Source organism: Triturus cristatus, chromosome 2_1, assembly GCF_964204655.1.
Source record: "Triturus cristatus chromosome 2_1, aTriCri1.1, whole genome shotgun sequence".
NCBI lineage: Eukaryota > Metazoa > Chordata > Amphibia > Caudata > Salamandridae > Triturus > Triturus cristatus.
The window spans coordinates 1,094,106,580-1,094,126,736 of NC_140581.1; the positions used below are offsets into that span (position 1 = coordinate 1,094,106,580).

At 42.3% G+C, this 20,157-nt stretch overlaps 1 protein-coding gene across 2 annotated transcripts in view; it reads left to right on the forward strand.

Moving 5' to 3' along the window:
- Positions 1 to 5,858: 5,858 nt before the first annotated feature.
- The window catches only part of LOC146866418 (interleukin-8-like), a 65,580-nt gene continuing 51,281 nt past the window's right edge, over positions 5,859 to 20,157 (forward strand). The window contains exons 1-2 of one of the 2 annotated variants that reach the window (XM_085636483.1): positions 5,859 to 6,188; positions 19,800 to 19,929. In XM_085636483.1, coding sequence (XP_085492609.1) covers positions 6,125 to 6,188; positions 19,800 to 19,929 — 194 coding nt within the window. In that variant the 5' untranslated portion in view covers positions 5,859 to 6,124. The remainder of the gene's footprint in view (positions 6,189 to 19,799; positions 19,930 to 20,157) is intronic. The other variant, XM_085636484.1, reaches the window with a different exon arrangement.

Consider the following 20,157-nt stretch of genomic DNA (forward strand, 5'->3'; position numbering starts at 1 on the left):
ATACGCAGTCATTGGGTGATTGTACCACACAGTTGGCAGAGCTCCGTGCTCTGATGCTTGCACTGGAGTTTGCTGATCCACGGGTTACTACTCTTATAGTGAGTGACTCGTTTTACTGTGTTCAGTCCTTTAACGACAATCCATTCTTTTGGTCTCAAAATGAATATTGTGATTCCAAGGGTAGCACAATCAAGCATAAAATGCTTTGGGTTCGAGTGTCAGAACTTAAACAGCATCTGCCTCTCGTGAATGTAATTCACACTCTTGGTCACCAGCGAGTTGGTGTCCACGCTGTCAGCAACAGCTTAGCTGACGAGGCAGCGAAAACAGCAGTGGCAACTTATCTAGTAGCAGCAGTTACAAGATCTAAAAGTAAGATCGATGATGACATTTTGGCAGCTATTGCTGCTACAGAGAAGGGAAGTAATTACCCGAGAGGTTTCCCTTCTCGGTACCATTATCACTTAAGTCCTGATAACATCCCATTAGTGAGAATTAACAACGTTGGTGACAGATTGATTCCCAACGCGGACTGCAGGCCGTCCTTGATAACAGCGGCTCACGAGGGTATGGCCTCTGCCCATGCCGGCGTTGCAGCGACTGTTACTCTGCTACAACAACGTTACTGGTGGCGCGGATTATATAAACAGGCCCGCACTTATGTTCTTGACTGCGACATTTGCCAGCAGATTAAACCTTCAACTTCTGCGCGCCCACCACAAACTCAGTTGTACATATCTAATAAACCACTTGGGTGTGTTTATTTAGATCACTGCTGTCCTTTCTCCTCTGATTCTGCGTAAAAGTACATCTTAGTTGTAGTGGATTCGTGCACACGTTTTCTTTGGGTATGGCCTCAAAGGAGTGCTGATGCTCGTACTGTGGGAATTTTTGCGTGTGGTACCTTTCATTCTGATCAGGGCCCTGCGTTCGCCTCTAAGGCGTACAAAGAAGCCATGAGATCCTTGGGGGTCCAAATCAAATTTTCATCTCCATACCGACCTGGGGGTAATAGTGTAGTGGAGCGAATGAACAGTGACTTAAAGCAATCCTTGACAGCCAGGGTTTTAGGCACTGGCCGGAACTGGTTAGCCCATTTGTATAACGTTCAACGTACACTTAATAATCTCCCTAGAAGGTCTCTGGGTGGGCGGACCCCATACATGATGCTCTTTGACATAAAAATGTTTGTCCCGGACCTTGATGGTCTAGACATGGCGGTGTCTGCCGCACCCTTTGACGTAGGTGATCACTGTGCTTTGTTACAGAGTCTACAAGAGACCAGAGACAGTCTCGCGAAGGAACACTTGCCCTCCACATCAGATGCTGCACTTCAGATTCCGGTAGTCGGCTGGCTACCTCGAGTTGGAGACCTGGTCCGTGAGAAGGTGGAGAACAAGAAGGAGTTCGGCCCCTCTTATCGTGCCCCGGTTCCAGTGCTTGGCGTGCAGGGTACAAGAACAGTCATTTTACCTCCACTTCCTGGTCGCAAGGATAACAGGTACATCTCCATTGACAATGTCAAACTACAGCGAGTGGCCGATTTTTCTTAGTATGACTCCAGCGGTCTCTTGCCCTGCGATGCTGAGAAATTCTGTCTTGGCTCCGGCTTTTACCACCATGCCTGATGTTGCCATCGAGATGCATACAGTTACTGATCCTTTGTTGCTACCACCGGCTGGTGGTCTACCTGAAGATACTGAGTATGCTTATCCTGCAGATGTAACATTGCCTGTTTTACAATCGACCACAGTTACCCAGTCACGTTTCTCCGGTCATGTGATACTTCTCCCAGGTTTAAATGTCCTCTCAGCAATAGAGAGTAAAGACATCCATTGACGTATTATACATCTAATATTTCAATTGGTAAATTATCACAATTCAAACTAGATACACAGTGAGACATGGATTTTGATCATTATCATAACAAAAACAGTTTTATTGGTCCCACATTGTGTGATGCAACAGTTCTAAGAACATATCCTCTAATTATCTATGGACATTTCCTCAATTTATTTTGTATTTTTGACAATGATGGAACTGTTTGGTGTTCCCTTGTACTCTACACGTCTAATGTCTGGCATTCAATCCCAAATTATATGTCATTCCAGGTTCTAGTAGCCCTTTCAACAAATGAATGTCCACCTCCATTAAATTAAGTGTGCTTTTAAGATTTCAAGCCTCAGTACAGAACAGTGCCAGGTATGCCATTCAAGCTGTGGTAGCCCCAATTCTAATCAACCATTACAGCTTTTAAGTACAGCAAAATACATTTCAAATTAGGCATAACCTGCATCTTCATGCTAATGCTGTATTTCACCACCACATTTATTTGGGAAACATTTCAACCTGAAAAAATATTTCTGCACCACTTCTGTAGAGAATCTGCAGAAAAGCACAAACCAGATTACTGTTGCTATTCCATATCTTGTATGCATCTAAAATCATTGAACTACAATTCCACAAGTCATACTACTTATTTGGCTATGCCACGTGGAGCTAAAATCTGAACAGTTCCACTCTACAAATGCAAATGCATCTCCTCATTTGTGTTCACCCCAACTGGGCTCATACAGCCAGCCTCTAAAATCCTTATGGACTCTACCCTTCTGAATTAGAGTAACCTGTTACCCACTCTTATATGTTTTGGTACAGTATTGAGACCACCGTATTTGCCCTCCTCCCAGTCTCCACCATCTGTTAAACTATATATTTTCACTGAAAAAAACAAAGGTTGCAGGGACGTTAAACCTAGGCTCAGGTTTCAAATCCAGTGAAATTCAGCTAATTAGTGAGCTAACTATAACTCGCACCGCTGCAATGCACTGCTTATGATCTCACATATTACATCACTCATGACATGGTCAGTTACATCACTGATGACATCACGGATGATATCTCAAATGAGTTTGATGATGACATCACTAATGACATCATCCAGTGACTGTTTAAATAAGGTTTATGACTGTTAAATATTTATACCAAGGTGTATTGGTGAATCAGTGGGTGTATGAGTGCCTGTATGGATTATTCAGTGGGTGTGTGACTGACTTTATAAGTGAACGAGTAGGTGTCTCAGTAAATATATTGGTGAGTGACTGGTTTTGTGACTGCCTGCATCAGTCTTTCAGTTGGTGTCTAAGTGGCTGTATGAGTGTGTGAGTGGGTACGTGAGTTTCTATGTAGGTGAGTGATTGGTGGTCAGAGTACCTCTATGGGTGTCTGAGTATCTGTGTGGCTGGGTGAGAGGATGTGTGACTGCCTGTGTTGATGAGTGAGTCAGTGGCTGTATGGGTTAGTGAGTGCATGTGTGAGGGGCTGCATGGTTGAGTGAGTGTGTGTGTGTATGGCTGTGTCGATGAGTGAGTGCATGTGTCAGTGGTGTATGGGTAACTGGGTCTGTGAAAGGCAATATAGGTGAGTGATGGGGTATGTGAGAGACTGTATGGGTGAGTGAGTGAATGTGAGAGTGGCTGTATGGGTGAGTGTGTGCTTGTGTTAGTGACTGTATAGGTGAGTGAGTACATGTTAGTATCTGTATGAGTAAGCAAGTGACTGTGTGTGTAACTATATGGGTAAGTAAGTGGCTGTGTGATTGACTTTATGGGTGAGTGAGTAGGTGTGTGAGTAGGTCTATGGGTGACTGGCTGTATGGGTGTATAAGTGGATATGTCAGTGACTGTATTAGTGAGTGAGTGGGTGTATGAGTGGCTATATGGGTATGTGAGTGGTTGTGTGTGTTGATCTATGAATCAGTGAGTGGCTGTGTAAGTACTGGTATGGGTGTGTGAATGGGTTTGAGAATGGTAGTGTAGAAGTTGGAATGGGTGTGTGAAAGGTTGTATGGGGGTGCATCAGAGATTCTGAAGGGCCCCCATGATCCCTACTTCCGGTGGTATCCGGCATTGTTTTTGGACAGAGGGAGCTGCTAAACATGCAGCTCCCTCTGTCCAAAAGCAATTCTGCTCCTCTTCGTGCAAGCAAGAGCATTTTACATGCTCTCACTTGCACGAAGCAGAGCAGAGTTTGCTATGGCTTGGCGGGAACCCCAGGGAGGTGGTGGTCCCCAGGGCTGCGGGGAGGCCGCGTCGTCCCCATGTTATTCAATAGTGCCCCGGGGAGGTGGTGGTCCCTTGAGCAGCAGGGGGCTGTGTGACCTCCCCGCATTAACTTTATACAAAGCCCAGGGGAGGTGGCAGTCCCATGGGCTGGGTCCGCATGCCCCCGCTATATTTTTAGACTGTACCCTGGGGAGATGGCGGTCATTGGAGCAGTGGGGAGCCACCTGGCTCACAGAATATGTTAATTACTGCCCTGGGGAGGTAGCGTTCACCAGGGCTTCTTTAAGCCCAAGGAGGGGGGCTGTGTGCCCCGTCCTTTTTTAAAAGCCGGTCTCACCCCCGGAATTTGGCCCAGCTGGGGCGTAATTATAAACGAGCGGGGAAGCCAGTGCTTGGGGTGGATTTTTTGGCATTAGTCACGGATCCTACATGACTCCCACCAAAATGTAAATAAAAAATGCTTTTTATGGCCTCCGGGGTCCCGAAGGGACCTCATGAGCAGGTCAAGGGGGTCAAGGTACTCCTACCCTGCCCCCTTTTAAAATAAATATTTTTTTCTAGGACTTGGCTTCAAGCCAAGTCCCAAGATGGCTGCCAACACTCCCTGGCTGAAGTTTTGGCAGCAATCAAATTCAGTAGGATTTTGGCCTACCAGATATCTACCTTTTTTAAACCTAAATATCTCTGAAGCTACTAAACAGATTTACACCAAATCATAAAAAGCACACTTTCTAGACCAACATCTAGCTTTCTGCCAAATTTGGTGTAGTTCTGTTCAGCGGCTCAGGAAAAATCCCCATAAACATAACATGGGGAAAACACGCTTTGGGGCCTCCCTTTTTTCTCTGGCCCCGGATGACGGATCACCCCGAAGTTTTCAGCACAACAGCTGAACCAAAAAGGGGACATATTTTGGATTCGTCAAACGGCGCCAAAGTTATTGGCAAAACAAAAAATGCTTTTCCTATGGAAACTTTGGTTCTAACTATAACTACCGACTGGTGACTGAGAGCGAGAGAGAGAGGCAAAATAGAGTGGTTTATGCCAGTCCTCTCTGCCCAGTGGTCTATTGTTGTATCATTCATATATTTCTTCCACTCACTACAGCAGCCAGCCTGGGCCGGAAGGCAACTCACTGCAGTCATTGGATAGCTTCGCTGTGAGTATGAGTAAACGGCATTCTGCTCTTTTACAAATAGCACTTCCTCATAAGAAGTAGTTCCGTTTTTGAGACCCCAGAAAGTTTTTGCTTTCAGCAATATTTGTATAAATTTACGAGGACCTGGCAGCTCCCCCAACAAGAAAATATTACAAAAACTAGTACAACACACAATAAGCATTGGCAAAGACAGTACACTGGCAGCCAATGCCAGCCCTATTGCCTGTGCCAATGTTTCCCTCATGTTTGCCCACAAACTAACGCTTCTAATTGGTTACTACTATCAAAGAGGGTGTCTTCCTCCTTCAGTGGATACATGAATACCATTCTGGTTATCTTCCTGCGATCTCACCTGCAGCCACCCACCCTTTCTCTTGTCACGTGCTCGTCACGTGCTCGTGACCCTGGTTGTTTTGGTAACATTGTCAAGAGTAGCACTCTCCTGATGTAACAGCACCGCATTGTATATACAACGACAATAGGCTGACCACAGTCTCCTGGGGAAAATCAATACCGCTGTTTACCCTGGGCGGAGATTGAGCAACAGATCTATAGGGCATTTCATTAGTCACGTTTTAGATGACGGGTCCCTTGGATCATTTCACTTCATCGACGCTTGTTTTGGATAAATGCCTTCTTGTCCCACCCAGAAATGACAGTGTTCGCAGGTCTTTCCTTGTGACTGACTGTGCTATCTGCGCCCTTTAAAGAAGCAGAAAGAATCTGGTTTATTGCAGCATCTATGAAGGAGCTGTAGGAGGAAATGATTGAGAAAAAGGGGGCCCCTTGCTACCGCACCAGAGGAGCTGTGAAAGAGAGAGGGCGACCGAGCAGCAACAAACCACGTCGCCAAGAAGCCAACGATTTGCATGCGTGAAACTAATACACTGCAACCTGTCCTAGCATGAACTACAACATGCGCCGCACCCTTCTCCAGTTACTGGTGATCTGTGCAGTCCTGTCCATGGGTAAGAAGAAGGCAATTTCCAGCTTTTTCTTTTGTTTTTCTGCTCTCTGGATTCTGCCACGATGGCTTTACCTTCTCTTTTGGAGCTAATTCCCTCCAGCGGTACGAATTCTCCCTGGGCGAGTACCGATTCGTTCAGGAGTCTCGATGTTCAGCACCACACTGATACTACCTGTGATCCGGTGCATTATCTATTACATTCTATCTCTAATTCTTTTGACGGTTTGCTTTGATGGAGCCTTTTTATTTACAGTTTTACATAGTGCAAAGTTGGCTCAAAGGCACGAGGGCGCTTTGTTGAGCACCAGATTACACTACACAAAGTCAGATTTTTCTTTTCGAGACAGAGAGATTAAGAGATCTGCCCAGAATCTCAGGATTTTGAGCCGACGCCGGGACTGTATTGATTGCAATGATAAAACAATGTTAGCTCACTATTACATGTGTTTATTTACACTGTGCATCCTATTTGGTTCGCCATATGGAAATGTAAAAAGCACTGCAGTCGTGAACACAGTGCACTGGAAGAGTGTAATGTGATTTAACAGTTTCATGATTGGTTTATAGGACGTAAATAATAAGGAGATGTTGAATTATAAAGTTGAATTGCCCTAAATAACTAATAGAGTGAATAAATTTTTTCGTGAGAATTCATAGATAGTAGTGTAAAGGGCTTCTCTTCAGCACGCAGTCAAGCAACTGGAGCAGGTAACTCTCCTATTAAATCACTAGTATTCAGAACCGGAAGCGGCAGGCAGACAACATATCTGAAAGCCCTATAGGTAGATGCGCTGTTTTTAATTTTTAATGTGCCCCAACATTCCTTACCGTTCTCTAAAAAGTTGATTGTAAGAAACAACAGGGTCCTAGAGGAGAGGTGTTCAGTGCCATCCTTGTCTGGGGTTAGTGGGAGATGAGCAGGTGACAACAGATGACATTGCATCATCACGCAACCTCCGTCCTATTGAACAATTAGCATAAGGACTGGGAGTCCACAGAAAAGACAGGGGGGCTGGGCTACTAGATTAACATTGTTGGGCAATAGAACGAGGGCCCTATTTATGAGGTTTTGAAGCAGGGCATCCCCACAAGGAATCTTGCTGCGCTGCCCTGTGTCAATCGAAAAGGGTAGGAATGCACCCTATCTATGAGACAGCGCAAATTCCTGTCCTTTTCCTCTGCTCCGACACACAATGGGCTGCTGTGCACCAACGCAGGCACCCTTGCACCTAGGTGCAAGGATACCTGTGTTACAGGGCTGATTAATTTTGTGCAGGAAGGACACCTTCCTGCAAAAAATCAATCAATTCAGGCGATCTCCTCTTTCTATGTGTGCTGCATTCACAATGAAAAAGGAAAAATGAAAACATTCTCAACGTTGCGCAACCCTAAAGCCACCCCTCAGGTGGCGTTAGATTCTGAGGCATTCCCAGGTTTAAGAATTCTCGTAAATCTGGAAATGCTTCAGATTCCAGGGCCTCATTTATGAGACCCCTTGGGTACTTTTGTGCCGACGGAATGTAACTTTTTTGACGTTCCGGTGCCGCGGTATATTTACAAGGGAACACCCAGAGCGACGCCCATGGAACGCCCCTTTCACCTAGAGTTCTGTGTGAAAGGGCACATATTTACTAGGTCATGAAAAGTCACGTACAGTGGCTTTACATGGCCTTGTAAATTTGCCGCAGCACTAGAACGTCAAAAAAGTTATGTTCCGGCAGCGCAAATTTGCCGAATTTGGTGCAAGTGAAATCCAGATTGCCAATAAGTATGCAAGACAAGCAACAAGAAAGTTATGAGTTCAGATAACACTAAAGTGGCAGATTAAATTGCAAATAAACTGTTCTCGTGATATAGGATTCCGTATAGCAGAGGCCTCCCAAAATACTTACATGCCAGTAAGATTTTTCAAAATTGGGAGGTCGAACAAACACTTTAAAACTACAAAGACTAAGCTGATGCGAATAATGATTTGCCTTGTTTATAGGTCCTACTGGATTTTTCCAAAACTTCCCAGAGTTTGGTGTGCCACATTCATCTTGCATTTTTTAATAGCTCATGAAACAATGGAGGATTTAAAAAAAAAAAAGGGAGATGGTAAGATTCGTGCGGTCAATGTAGCAAAAGGCCAGTACAGCTGTTCCAGTCTTACTTCCACCATACACTGTTATTCCTACAATGGGCTTTATGTGCCTTAGGTATATTGACAGCACCAGCTGTAAGATTATTATTGGGACTTACAACCCGCCTACCCTCCTCCCACTTTTTGAGTTCCTAAATTTTTTAATCAATTTGTGGGGATGTTATCAATCGAAAATCTCTGAGTGAAATGATTTCCACAATTACGTACAAAATATGATTGTTGGTATTTTTGGTAAGCATAGAAATTACGAAATTGTAAATAAAAACCCCTTAAATTCAAAATGTATCTTGTAAGCTTGCAATTAGGTAAAGAGATGGTCAGAAAGTGAATTACCTATTTGCTTTCCCCTCTAAATAAGGCCAATGTTTTAATGGGTGGTATCCAGAAGAACTCCCAGGACGCATTGTTTGATGGGGGGTACCTCAAATTTACATCGGAGCAAACCCCACACAGAGTGATAATGGAGGCCCAGAGCAGGGGTACCAGGAATGGTCTGCACTTGCCTTGGAGCAATACGAGGCACACTCAATTATACTCTCTTTGCAGGCCCCCTATGAATTTAAAACTGATTTGCCTTGATTCTACTCTTATTTGACTGCTAAAGCCCAAGCCGGACTAGATTCTTACAAGAAAAAACCTGGTGTATGCATTCTCAACATTCTCAACAACTTAAAGAAGTTAATGGTCAGAGGGCCACACTCAAATTTGCAGGAAATTGTGGGGCATATTATCAAAGGCCAGCGATATTTATCGCTTGCTGTGCTTAGAGATACATTTCTTATCGCAGGCTATCTCTGGAATTTATCGCCCTGGTAGCGCATTATTAACAACGCGTTTCTCCCGGGGTATAAAAATTCCAGAGATAGCGAGGTTATCGCCATTTTGCAGGGAACATCGCTGGTTTTCCAGCGATGTTCCCTGCAAAAAGGCGATAACCTTGCTGATACGACCCTGTGGTCGTATCAGCATAATCCACCCCCTTTATCAAACATAGGTAAGTCAGGATTTTAGCAGACGTTAGATTTTGGTGAAAACTGCCGTTTTCGCCAAAATCTAACATCTGCTAAAATCCTGTGGGCTGCCTTGTAAATATCGCGATGTGAACATCAGCGATATTTGCAAGGTAGTCCATCGGGGTACGCTCAGTGATGTCCACTTTGCATCTCATTAGAGATGCAAAGGGAGGCGCTGGGAAAAAGGGTGCTAACATGCGATTATGCATGTTTGCACCCTCTTGTAAATAGGGCAATAGTTTTATCTCCGCTTTTTAAGCCAAAAAAGCGGAGATAAAGCCCTTGTAAATATGCCCCGAAATGCTTACAGCTTTTGTATGGGGCCTGATGATCTTTACTGGCATGGTTAACATTTAACGCAAGTGTGAGAAACAAAAGTATTATACAGATTGAAGGCAAGCCATTGTGACATTACTGTATACATAGAGGATGTTTTAGCAGTGTAAATGGGCTCTTTGGTGCTGATGTGAAAATAACATTAAATGAATGGAATTTAGTAATGGACTGTTTGATTGATGATTCTTTTAGAAAATTTAAATAATGATTTATTCATTTATGTTACAAAAACTGCACATAACAAGCAATCAGTCATGGAGTATTTCTGTAACACAGTTTCAGTGGCAAAATTGACAAAAGGATTGATGACGAGTATGTCATGCCTTTGAAAGCGACATTTGGGTGTTAGTACTATCTGTCATTATTGATGACTGGAGTCATTGTCATTTCCATACAGCCACTTAGCAACCCAGCCATTACTGTTTACTTCAAAGCACTTATCTTTTTTACTTTTGGTGTATAAAGTCTTTTCCTTATTCAAGTTATTGATGTAACAATTAACATGCTGAATGCACTAGAAAAAAACTGACTTTGCTGGTATTTACCTATATTTAAGAAAAATTCCCATACCGAAATCTTTAAAAAAAAAATCTATTTAGATTATATGTGGCATACCCTAGAGGTATGATCTGCTTGAGATTTGGCCAAAGTAAAGGATGTACATTTGGGAGACCTATGCAAGAATCCAGACTACCATTCTTCATTTCCTATATTTTAAGGTCCAAATTTGAAAGGGACTTTGAAGTAATAGCTCGATTTAACATCAGTCTGTCCTTCACTAATTTGCTTTAAAATCAAGCACTGGCTAAGCCAATAGGTCTCACTTTAATGTGCTAAACTGAGCAAACAGCATTTGACCATAACTTAGTTTGCATTTGTTAGCACAATGAAGTCAGATTATTTTTTTGCCAATACTTGTAGTCAGGCCTTATTCGAGGAGCGACGGGGCAAGTAGGAGCTACTGGGCTTTAGATGTGGAGGCTGGACTTGTTTGCCTCTGATCTGATGCTTAGAGGTTCGTCCAACTATTGCTCTCCATACTGGGATAAATATGACCCCTTCATCGCTTGAATATTAGTGGTAGGGATGGCGAGTAGTAACAGGCTCCTCAGGGATCTAGACCCATGCAGCAATGCAATAACTGAATGGCCAACTCAGTGCTTTAGTTAGATAACTAAAGTACTTTAATACACACACACTGACAATGGAATACCTTGCACATACACAATTGTGCTGGTGCTTGGGATTCTCTGCCTTGTCCTAAGCCCTTGTTTTCTCCCTTCTTCCCAGGTTAATACAAAGGAGTGAGCCTTCTGTTCTACCCAACTCTGTGGGAGGCATTGATTAACACCTGTGATTTCAGTGAGATGGGTTCGATTAACTTCACTGGAGAGTTTTGAGGTGCAAAGTGACATTCGTATTCACCGTCATAGAGATCACAAACGGGATATGAGTGTGGGACAGTAGTAAAATACATTCTTGCAAATGATAACTTATAAACAACCCCTCATGGAGTTGGCCCTGCCGCAGCAGGATAAAACTTACAGGAGTAGTGATGAAATGGATAGTGCAGGACCTGGAGAGTTCTGTGACTACAAGAGGGCAGAGAGTCAGGTGAGAGAAGCTAGCAGGGGAGCAATGTGCAGTGAAGGAGAGTAGGGTCAGATAGTGGTTAATAGAAGGACACTTTAACTGAAGAGGTGTAGGGAAAGAATGGATGTGGATAAGGTAAACACAGTGGGAGAGAATGTTTTGACAGATGAGTAGATAGTGGATGTAAATAAGGGACCTAAGGGAAGAGAAAGCAGGGGCATTCAATGTGTAGCAATGTGAATAACTGAAACAGACATTGTAAGAAAACTACTCTGCAATTGTGCACTGTCTCTGGTTATGATTAAAGAGTAGGAGAGAGTTATCACACCAGGACACTTGTAAACTACTAAACTGCATGCAGAACATCCTAATCTAAGGGGATAAGGCTCATGTTCATGATAAGACATGAAGGCCAATTGATTGCTCTTCTCCTGATAGGAAACAACAATCCTTATGATGGTGAATCCTGTCATGAAGTAAGTCTGTAACTCTTTTACGTCTTTAGATAGCCTTTGTGAGTTCTTTTAAACTATGACGTGTATCTTACAAGTAGGTCTACTCAGCAGGGCTGACACCTTATTATGAAGATACTTAGGAATCTGTCTACGGTCATACACAGTAGGAGGTACCACACAAACCTGTGGCTGCAATGTAAATGTTTTTCATGTCTAAGTCTCTTGAAGTGCAGGTGTGAATATTTCCTACCTATCCTATTACTCTAAAAAAAAACACAGTCCTGAACATGTCTTACATCATGTGTTTTTGAGTGCCAGTAGTAGCAGGGCAGCAAAAGTGCCCAGCAAAGTGTGGGGAAGCAAAGGCTTTGGATGAAAGGAGGAGGCAGCAAAGTCTCATCATACACTCAACAATTCCATCGTAGTCACAGGCGCACATGTGACTGATATCTTGAAAGACTAAGAAGTAGAGCTGTGATCATGCAAGACCCTTGTTGGCAATTATAGGGTTCATCTGTAATAATCCTGTACAGCTGCTATAGAAGAGTCAGACTTGCACTTGAGCCCTTACAAATACATAAGCAAGCATAGATCCAATATAATATACTCTGCATACATACAGCCCACCTCCTAAGTATTCTACTTCTTTTGTGATGATGTTCTAACCCTGTTTGCAACTATTAGTGAGGACACCTAGAAGACCACTACCACCAAACTCAAAAGAAGGAGTAGAGTTGTCTAACAATGATGCACCAAAAAAACCTTTTGCAGGCTGATCATCTGCCTGGAAATGGATGGCTTCGAGCTGCCTCAAGTTAAACAGGGAAAAAACAGAGGAAATGATGACAAGAAATAATCCAGCACTCTGGGACCAATTCCTTGGACCCCCGTACTGGGGGGAGTACCCGACTCCCCAACCTGATGCTAGGCCCTCAAGCTAAGGAGATTGCTGGAACCTTCTTTGGCCTTCCCAGGGCTCTTTGAAAAACACTCATATGGCTTCTTTCGGAATGTTGTAGAAGAGTAGATCCAAGGGTTGACACTCTCTCATCTTGACTATGGCAATTCTCTCTATCTGAGCAGCTCGGCATTTGTTATCAGAAAGCTGCATGTTGCCCAGAATACCGCAGCTGGAGTACTGATGGGCTTATCCAAAGCACAATCTGCCAGTTCAGCCTTGGTGCATATTCTTTGGCTACCAAAAAACAAGAGAGTAAAATTCAAGGCACTTTGTATCGCCCTCAAGATTAAGCACTCCCCTGGCCCACATATACCCCAAAATGTTGTCACTCCTTATATTTCCCTCAGAGATCTACGATCTAATTACCTCTTTTTACTGACCATCCCTAGAATCAGGAAAGCAAGAGGATGGGCTGTTTTTCGGCTACCTGGTCTTCAAACTTTGGAAGACCCTACTGACCCATCTAAGATAAGAAAATATTTTACTCAGCCTAAGGAAACACCTCAAGACTTACCTTTTCACCAGAGCAGTGTAAATCCTCACTTGTCCTCACTTTTTTCTGCCAGCACCAAAAAGCCCATTATCGGGTAGCTGTGCTCTTTATAAATATTGTATTATTTTATAATAATAATTAATGGTGAATACACTAGTCTAATGTATGTCATACAATCTTCTTTTTAGATCAGATAATATATGTAATGATGAACAGAGCTGCTGCCATTCAAAGATGGCTGCCACTTTGTTCTCCTACAAACAAGTAGCTCTACCACTTCAAGCCACTCTGTCCATGCCATCTTCAAAAGACAGGTTACCCCACTAAAACCATACAAGTCACATAAAAATGCTGAAATATCATCTACAGAAGTATGTAAACACAATATAATTCTTGACAAGTCTTATTTTTTAATAAAATGATTGGTTTCTTTTACTTTTGATGTAGCTTTTTCGCACAACAAAGCAAATTATTTATTTATACAATAGCATCTAAAAGAGTACATTTCCAAATAACTTTTTTCATTATCTCATGGAATGTACTAATTTCAGAGGGAGGGTCTTTTGAGTTTTGACATGACTTTCCATTTAAAGTCGATAGTCCCTGCCGTCTTCTGCTGTTTGAATAAAAATAATTTACTTTGTGCTTTGAGATGGACACTAAGGGCCCGATTCCAATGCGGGCAAGAAGGGCTCCGACCGAGCCAAGGGAATCTGCTGTTTGGATTCCCTTCCGACCGAGCCATTCCCATGGGCTCAGATGTAAGGGAATCCGACTCGGATTTCTGAATGGCTTACAATGGTCTCGGAGAGCCTATCCACCATCCAGTAATCCCTGCAGTAATCCCCCGGCCGGCTCTTTCTGGCAGAGGGATTACGATGGCAGTTTCCCACTGCCTTTCTGTGTCGGCCTTTCTGGCACAGAAAGGCATTGGGAAACAGCTTTGGGGGCCCCCCACAGGCCTCCATTAGTGCTAGGCCACGGAATGGCAGCATGGGGGGGCACCTATGGTGCCCCTCTGTTGATCCCAGCACCCTGTGGCAGGCACTTTGGGGTGCCTGCCATGAGGTGCAGGGATGAACTGCACGTCTGCTCTTTCAAAGAGAGCATACATTCCGTTCGGAATGCATGCTCCCATTGAAAGGTATAGGCATGCGACCGAACAGGGTTCGGTTGCATCCTACCGCCAGGGCTGTAACCGATGACAGGAGGTCATTCGGTTACAGTTCCTAACCAATGTCGGACGGACTCTGGTCTGTCCGACATCGGAATTGGCCCCTATGTCTATGGGTGGACTAATAAACCTAATACCAACTCATACCCTAGTAGCATGACAGCGAGAAAGAATTACACTTCTGCACTGACCCGAAATGTGAGTAATCCATTATTCAACTAATGGCTGAAGGATCCTGGCCGAATGCTCCTTTGTAAATATTTTGATCTTTCTTGAGTGTTCATGGCACAAGGCCTTGGCTACTGCAATGCTTATGACCAATTCATTCAATATTTGCTAGAGAATGAGTCAGAGGAAATAAAGCACTTGTGTAGTTAGGCAGCGTGAGCTGATAGGGTAGATACATTGGTCATTGACCTGTATTATGTGAGTGTACGGGAACAAAGTTAGAAGTTTGATGGCCCTATAGGATGTATATTGTAGTTTTATTTTGAAACAATTTAATTTGTGTCCTTTTGTGATTTTTCTTTTATTACGTGTAGGGATGGGAATGCCCCCTGCATGGTATACAGATGTGTTCCCCTGCGCAGATTTCCCGATAATATAAGTACCCAGCCACGGCCCGTGGAGGGAGTTCTGTGGCGCAGAAAGGCGGGGTGGGGGAGGGGCAGGGTGGGGGGTACTAAACACCGGAATATGGATAATTGGAGGTAAGTAAACAATTAAATAAAAAAAGAATTTCGTTGCGCGCCCTGCATCGCAAAATGCGATGTAGCGCGTGAAACGAAATTCATTTTAATATAACAACATTCGGAATGTAATTTAAAATGTGCACCTCCATGTAAAAACTTTAAAATTAATATAAGATCACATGTTTAAAATATTTATATATATATATATATTTAGTATAAAAAGCACACAAATAAAATGTTGGAAACAGCAAAATACATAAAATCCCAAAAAGAGAAGAAGCTATTGTTAAGTCATGAGGTTCTACATTTAGTAAGAAGAGCACCACCAGTTACAAAACACACCTGAAATGCACCAAATAATATTTAAACACATTCTTTGGCAGAGCTACCACTAAAATTAAAATAGTTGACACTTTTAAATCATGCCCTCCTCTATTTAGTCAAATGAACACATTACATGGTCAATATAAAATAAATCCCATTAGTGTATACACTTTTACCTTACAAACAAAGTGCAATTTACAATGAAATGCTAACACATAAAAAACAACAAACTTGCAACTTTAACTGACAAACTTCATCATAGATTTTGAACAGCCAATGATTTCGGCCATACTTAAAATCTACCCACATACCGCAATTCAAGGGTGATACTATCACTTTTACCAAAGCATGTAAAGGTACTTCCAAAAATCCACCCTGAGCATAGAATGTGAAACTAACCTAATATTTGCACATTAAATAAAAAGCTAGTAATTTTACTATATATCTCTGTAAGAGAGGCCGTTAAGCATTAATTGAATCCCTGAACAAATGCTCACAATATCATGATACCACATTTATATATACTATTCCCATTCCAGTCTTAAAGGCATTAAGAAAGAAAATGCTGTACTTTTACATTTTATAAATAACTAATAGCACAATTTTATAATATACTAATTTGTAGACATTGGATAGCCATTTTAATTGTCCCCCAAAAAAACAAACAACATAAAGAAGGTAAATAACGAAAATCACCAAAAAATATTTAAAAAGTAACAATTATTAAGTATTTCTTTTAAATTAATAAATATATCTAATCTAACAAATATCAGAAAAGTATTACAAAAGTGAAAATACATTTTAAATGTAAAATTAAATAACATAAATGTAATATTTCCAATGTAAAAAATTTAACAAAAATTAATTAACAGAAAACTGTATCAAATTAATTTACTACAGTGAAAAACAAATGTTTAAATTATCAAGGAACAAAAATCTTTTGATCAAATTATAAACCAAAACTAAAATTATTAACAATTTTAAGAAATAATATAACATGAAAACAATTGTTTTATTGTTTTTAATATTTCATATAAAATTTTGAATTTTACAGAATAAAAAACAAAAAAGCAAATGTATAATTATTCAAAATAATTTATGATGAAAATATTAAAAAATGTCAAAGGAAAATGAATGCAACTATACTAAACATAACACATTTTTAAAAATAGACCTTTTAAATTGCTTCCCACCCCATTCCCCTCTCAACTCAACATCCCACTCCTAAAATTATGATGCCAAAAAATACAAATTATTTTAAAACAAATTCAATATATTTATACAAATACATAAATACAATTAAAAACGATATAAATTACAACAATATAATGCACAATGATATTTTCAACAACTATATTACGAAGTATTCAAAAAACGATAATCCTGCCTGCAATATTCTGACGCACAATATTTTTGACATCACGATATTTAATATGTGCTTTTCATGATATTCTTCCTGCGATATTTTGCCAGAACACCACTAGGACTCTGTGTGTCAGTGAGTACTGAAGTCAGTGGGATTCATTTTAACTGCCTCTGGTTTGCCATGGCACAAGATAGAGGATGAGGACAGTTCCTCCAGACAGTGGAAGTGTATTAGCTGCATTCCTGTTGCTGGAGAATGAAGATTCAGACACTGAAGGGAGGATAGACACATGACTACCATTAGAAATTCTGTGAAGACCTTTGCTATCAATGAACCTCAGTTTTTGTTGTGCAAGGTAATGATATTTCTAGGTGAGGCATGCCTTTTTGTCTATCCCTGATTATTGCTACAGATAGGCTGAAGACAGCCAGATGCAGAAACTTCACACTTCATTGTGCCCATGTCTTGGATGCTCTAGTTTAGAGACTGTCCTGGGGCCCCTGTTGTGAGAAGCAACAGTCTACACAGAGGCTGAGCCTCAAGTGCAGCCTGAGATGGAAACTCGAAAAGATAACCACCAAAGCTGGTTCTGAAGGTTGAAACAGTAGATGCACATCTCCTGCCTAGAAAATGTTTATAGAAATGGGGAGCCAAGCCACCCCTCTTTATTCCACTTCCAAACTCATTACTACTGGGGAAGGAATTGATCTGCAGAGCCCTTGCAGGGCTGCTGTGTGTCCAGGACTGGTGTCTGTCAGACAGACAACCTCCCAGAGGTGAGCTAACATCACCTGAAATCTGCTCCTTCAGCGGGATGAGCTGACGGTCTGCCTAGTACCCAGCCTGTTTGCCTGTCTTCTGGGAGAGGGATAATGTTTGTCTGACTCTGCAGGAGGCATCACAGTCCAAAAGTATACAGCTGGTGTGTCCCTGGATAGAGGAACACTCATAAAAAGTTGACAGTCTGAGAATGAAGCCAGGAGCAAGTGGGTTGCAGAAGGTCAACCAGTTTCTCAGTAGGTTCCAGCAGGAACTGAAAAAAGCCCTAATGGGACACAGCAGCACGGCTGCAGAGTCAACTGCCTATGTTATTACGACGGCCCACATGGGGCTGCAACTACCTTGAGAATCATGTCGACCTGGTATGGACTGCAATTGCCTTGGTTAACATTACAGCCCAGGCAGGGCTGCAACTGCTTTGGTGAGTGTGTTGGCTTGTTCAGTGCTACAACTGCCTTTGTGAACATAGCCTGGTCTGAGCTGCAAATGCCTAGGTGACTGTGTTAGCTTGGTCAAGGCTGAAAATGGCTTTGTGGCTGTATCAGACCAGTCGGGCTGCTACTGCCCTTCTGATCATATCAACCGGATGTCAGATTCTTGCCTGCATTGGCCAACAACTGAAAAGGGCCTGCTTCAATCTCACTGACATGAAAGGGCAGCAGCATCCTCCCCTATGCATGCACAGAAGCCCCATAGCCTCTGATGAACACTGGAGTGAACTCAGGCAGCTGTATCAGAAGAAACGCTGGCCGCACTTGACTTTCCCAGCAGCTCCCATAGACTGCTTCCAAGTCCAAAAGGTCTCTGCTTAAGGGAAGGAAGACTAAGCCGCTCAATCTGAGCTAGTTGAGAGTGAGAGACTCAGGGCTTATTTATGAGAGCCCTATGTCACTTTTCCACCACGTAAAGTGGTACATGCGTGACGCAGGGCTCTGATTAAGATTTCTGAAGCCACACAAAGCCACGCTGTGTGGCTTGGAGTGGCTACAGTAAATTAAAACTTCATGGACACCGCATTCCACAATTTCACTTTTCTTCACCCACCATTGATTACCTTGGAGTTTGGTATTCTGCCCCTCATTAGTGAAAACTGGCTTTTCCCAACAGTACCGTGACATGTAGTCCTGTATGCCCATACCATTTTCCTTATTTCACACTCCCATAAACATTTCCTCTGTTAGAGAGTTGTAAAGGTGCCCTTCTAGCACAAAAAAAATCCTGCCTACAACCGATGCACCTTTGCACCATGGTGCAAGTGTGCCTACGTTGGTGCTAGGCTGCCAAAATGGCTCCAGTGCAGCCAAAAAGGAAATGAATGCACTGTATTGCTTAAATACGAATACAGTGCATTCCTGCCCTTTCACTTTGGCTTAGGGCAGCGCAGCACGGTGCCTTGCTGCACTTCCCTACGCCATACATGAGGCCCTTAGAGACTAAAGTCCTACTAACCAGGGGTAAGAACATGTGATACACAGGAAGCTGATTGCTCATTTCACTAGTGGGCCCCAGAAGTGTACCTGCGACTCATTCATACTTCTTTCATAAGTAATTGAGGGTGATGCTTTTCAATGGTCCCCAAGAAGAAGATAGCACAAGGGGGGATCAGCAGGTTGCACCACAAGCGACAATTGTAATCAAGAATACTGCTCTATATCCAGGTATGATTTTCGAAAAGAAAAAACAAGCACAGGCCTGACATTGATATTATTGTCTGTTGACTTGAATGTTGAGTGAGTTCTGAGCTCACTTCCCCCACACTACCTCTCTGAGAAACCTGTTACTGTTCGTCCTCACTACCATTAGAGTTAAATGCGGAAAGGGTCATATTTGATCCTGTTTGCTGAGCTTTAGTAGGATGGACCCCACAACACCAGTGGCAAACAACCCCAAACCCAATTGGTTCGCTCCCAGTGTCCCCGGTATGGCCAGTGATCCCCCCCACGAACAGGGTACACAACTCTTCTGCTTAACTGTTTAGTTATGTTTATATATCTCTGTGAAAATGTGCACGATACACAATGTTTTTCAAATGTTGTAATGCAAGTGATTTTTTTTATTGTGTGATTTTTTTTAAATATGGGCTAGAAATATTTGTTTGAAGTTGAGGTATGTATACTTCTCAGCAACAGAGAACAATTATAAACTTAACAAATTGTATGTTGAAAATTTGCTTTCCCATAGATAACTCACACACAAGATTCACTGAAACTTTAACATGCCTGAAAAAGTTCTAAGAGGAAATTTAAAAATGGTATTAAAACACTGTCTTCATTTTGCACCAGCAGGAGTTACTGCAAGTCTAGAATTGCGATGCCAGTGCATCAGGAAGATGGCCGACTTCATCCCCACCACACAGATCAGCAAGATTGAACTTATCCTGGCAGGAGCCCACTGCCCCAGAGTAGAAGTCATGTAAGTAACTGCTTTGTAGTATGAGAGAAACTTACATTCTCTTAGTAAGGAAAATGCTTTTTATGTTTTTAATGAAATATTATTAATATAATTGGTGGCCAAAGCTGAAGGCAAATTGGATATTTTGAATGGAAAACTGTTGAGCAAAAATGTAGTGTCTGCAGAAACATCACAGAAGATATAAACTGATTAATGCAAAGTGGAAGCACAGAAGATCTGAAAGCTTCC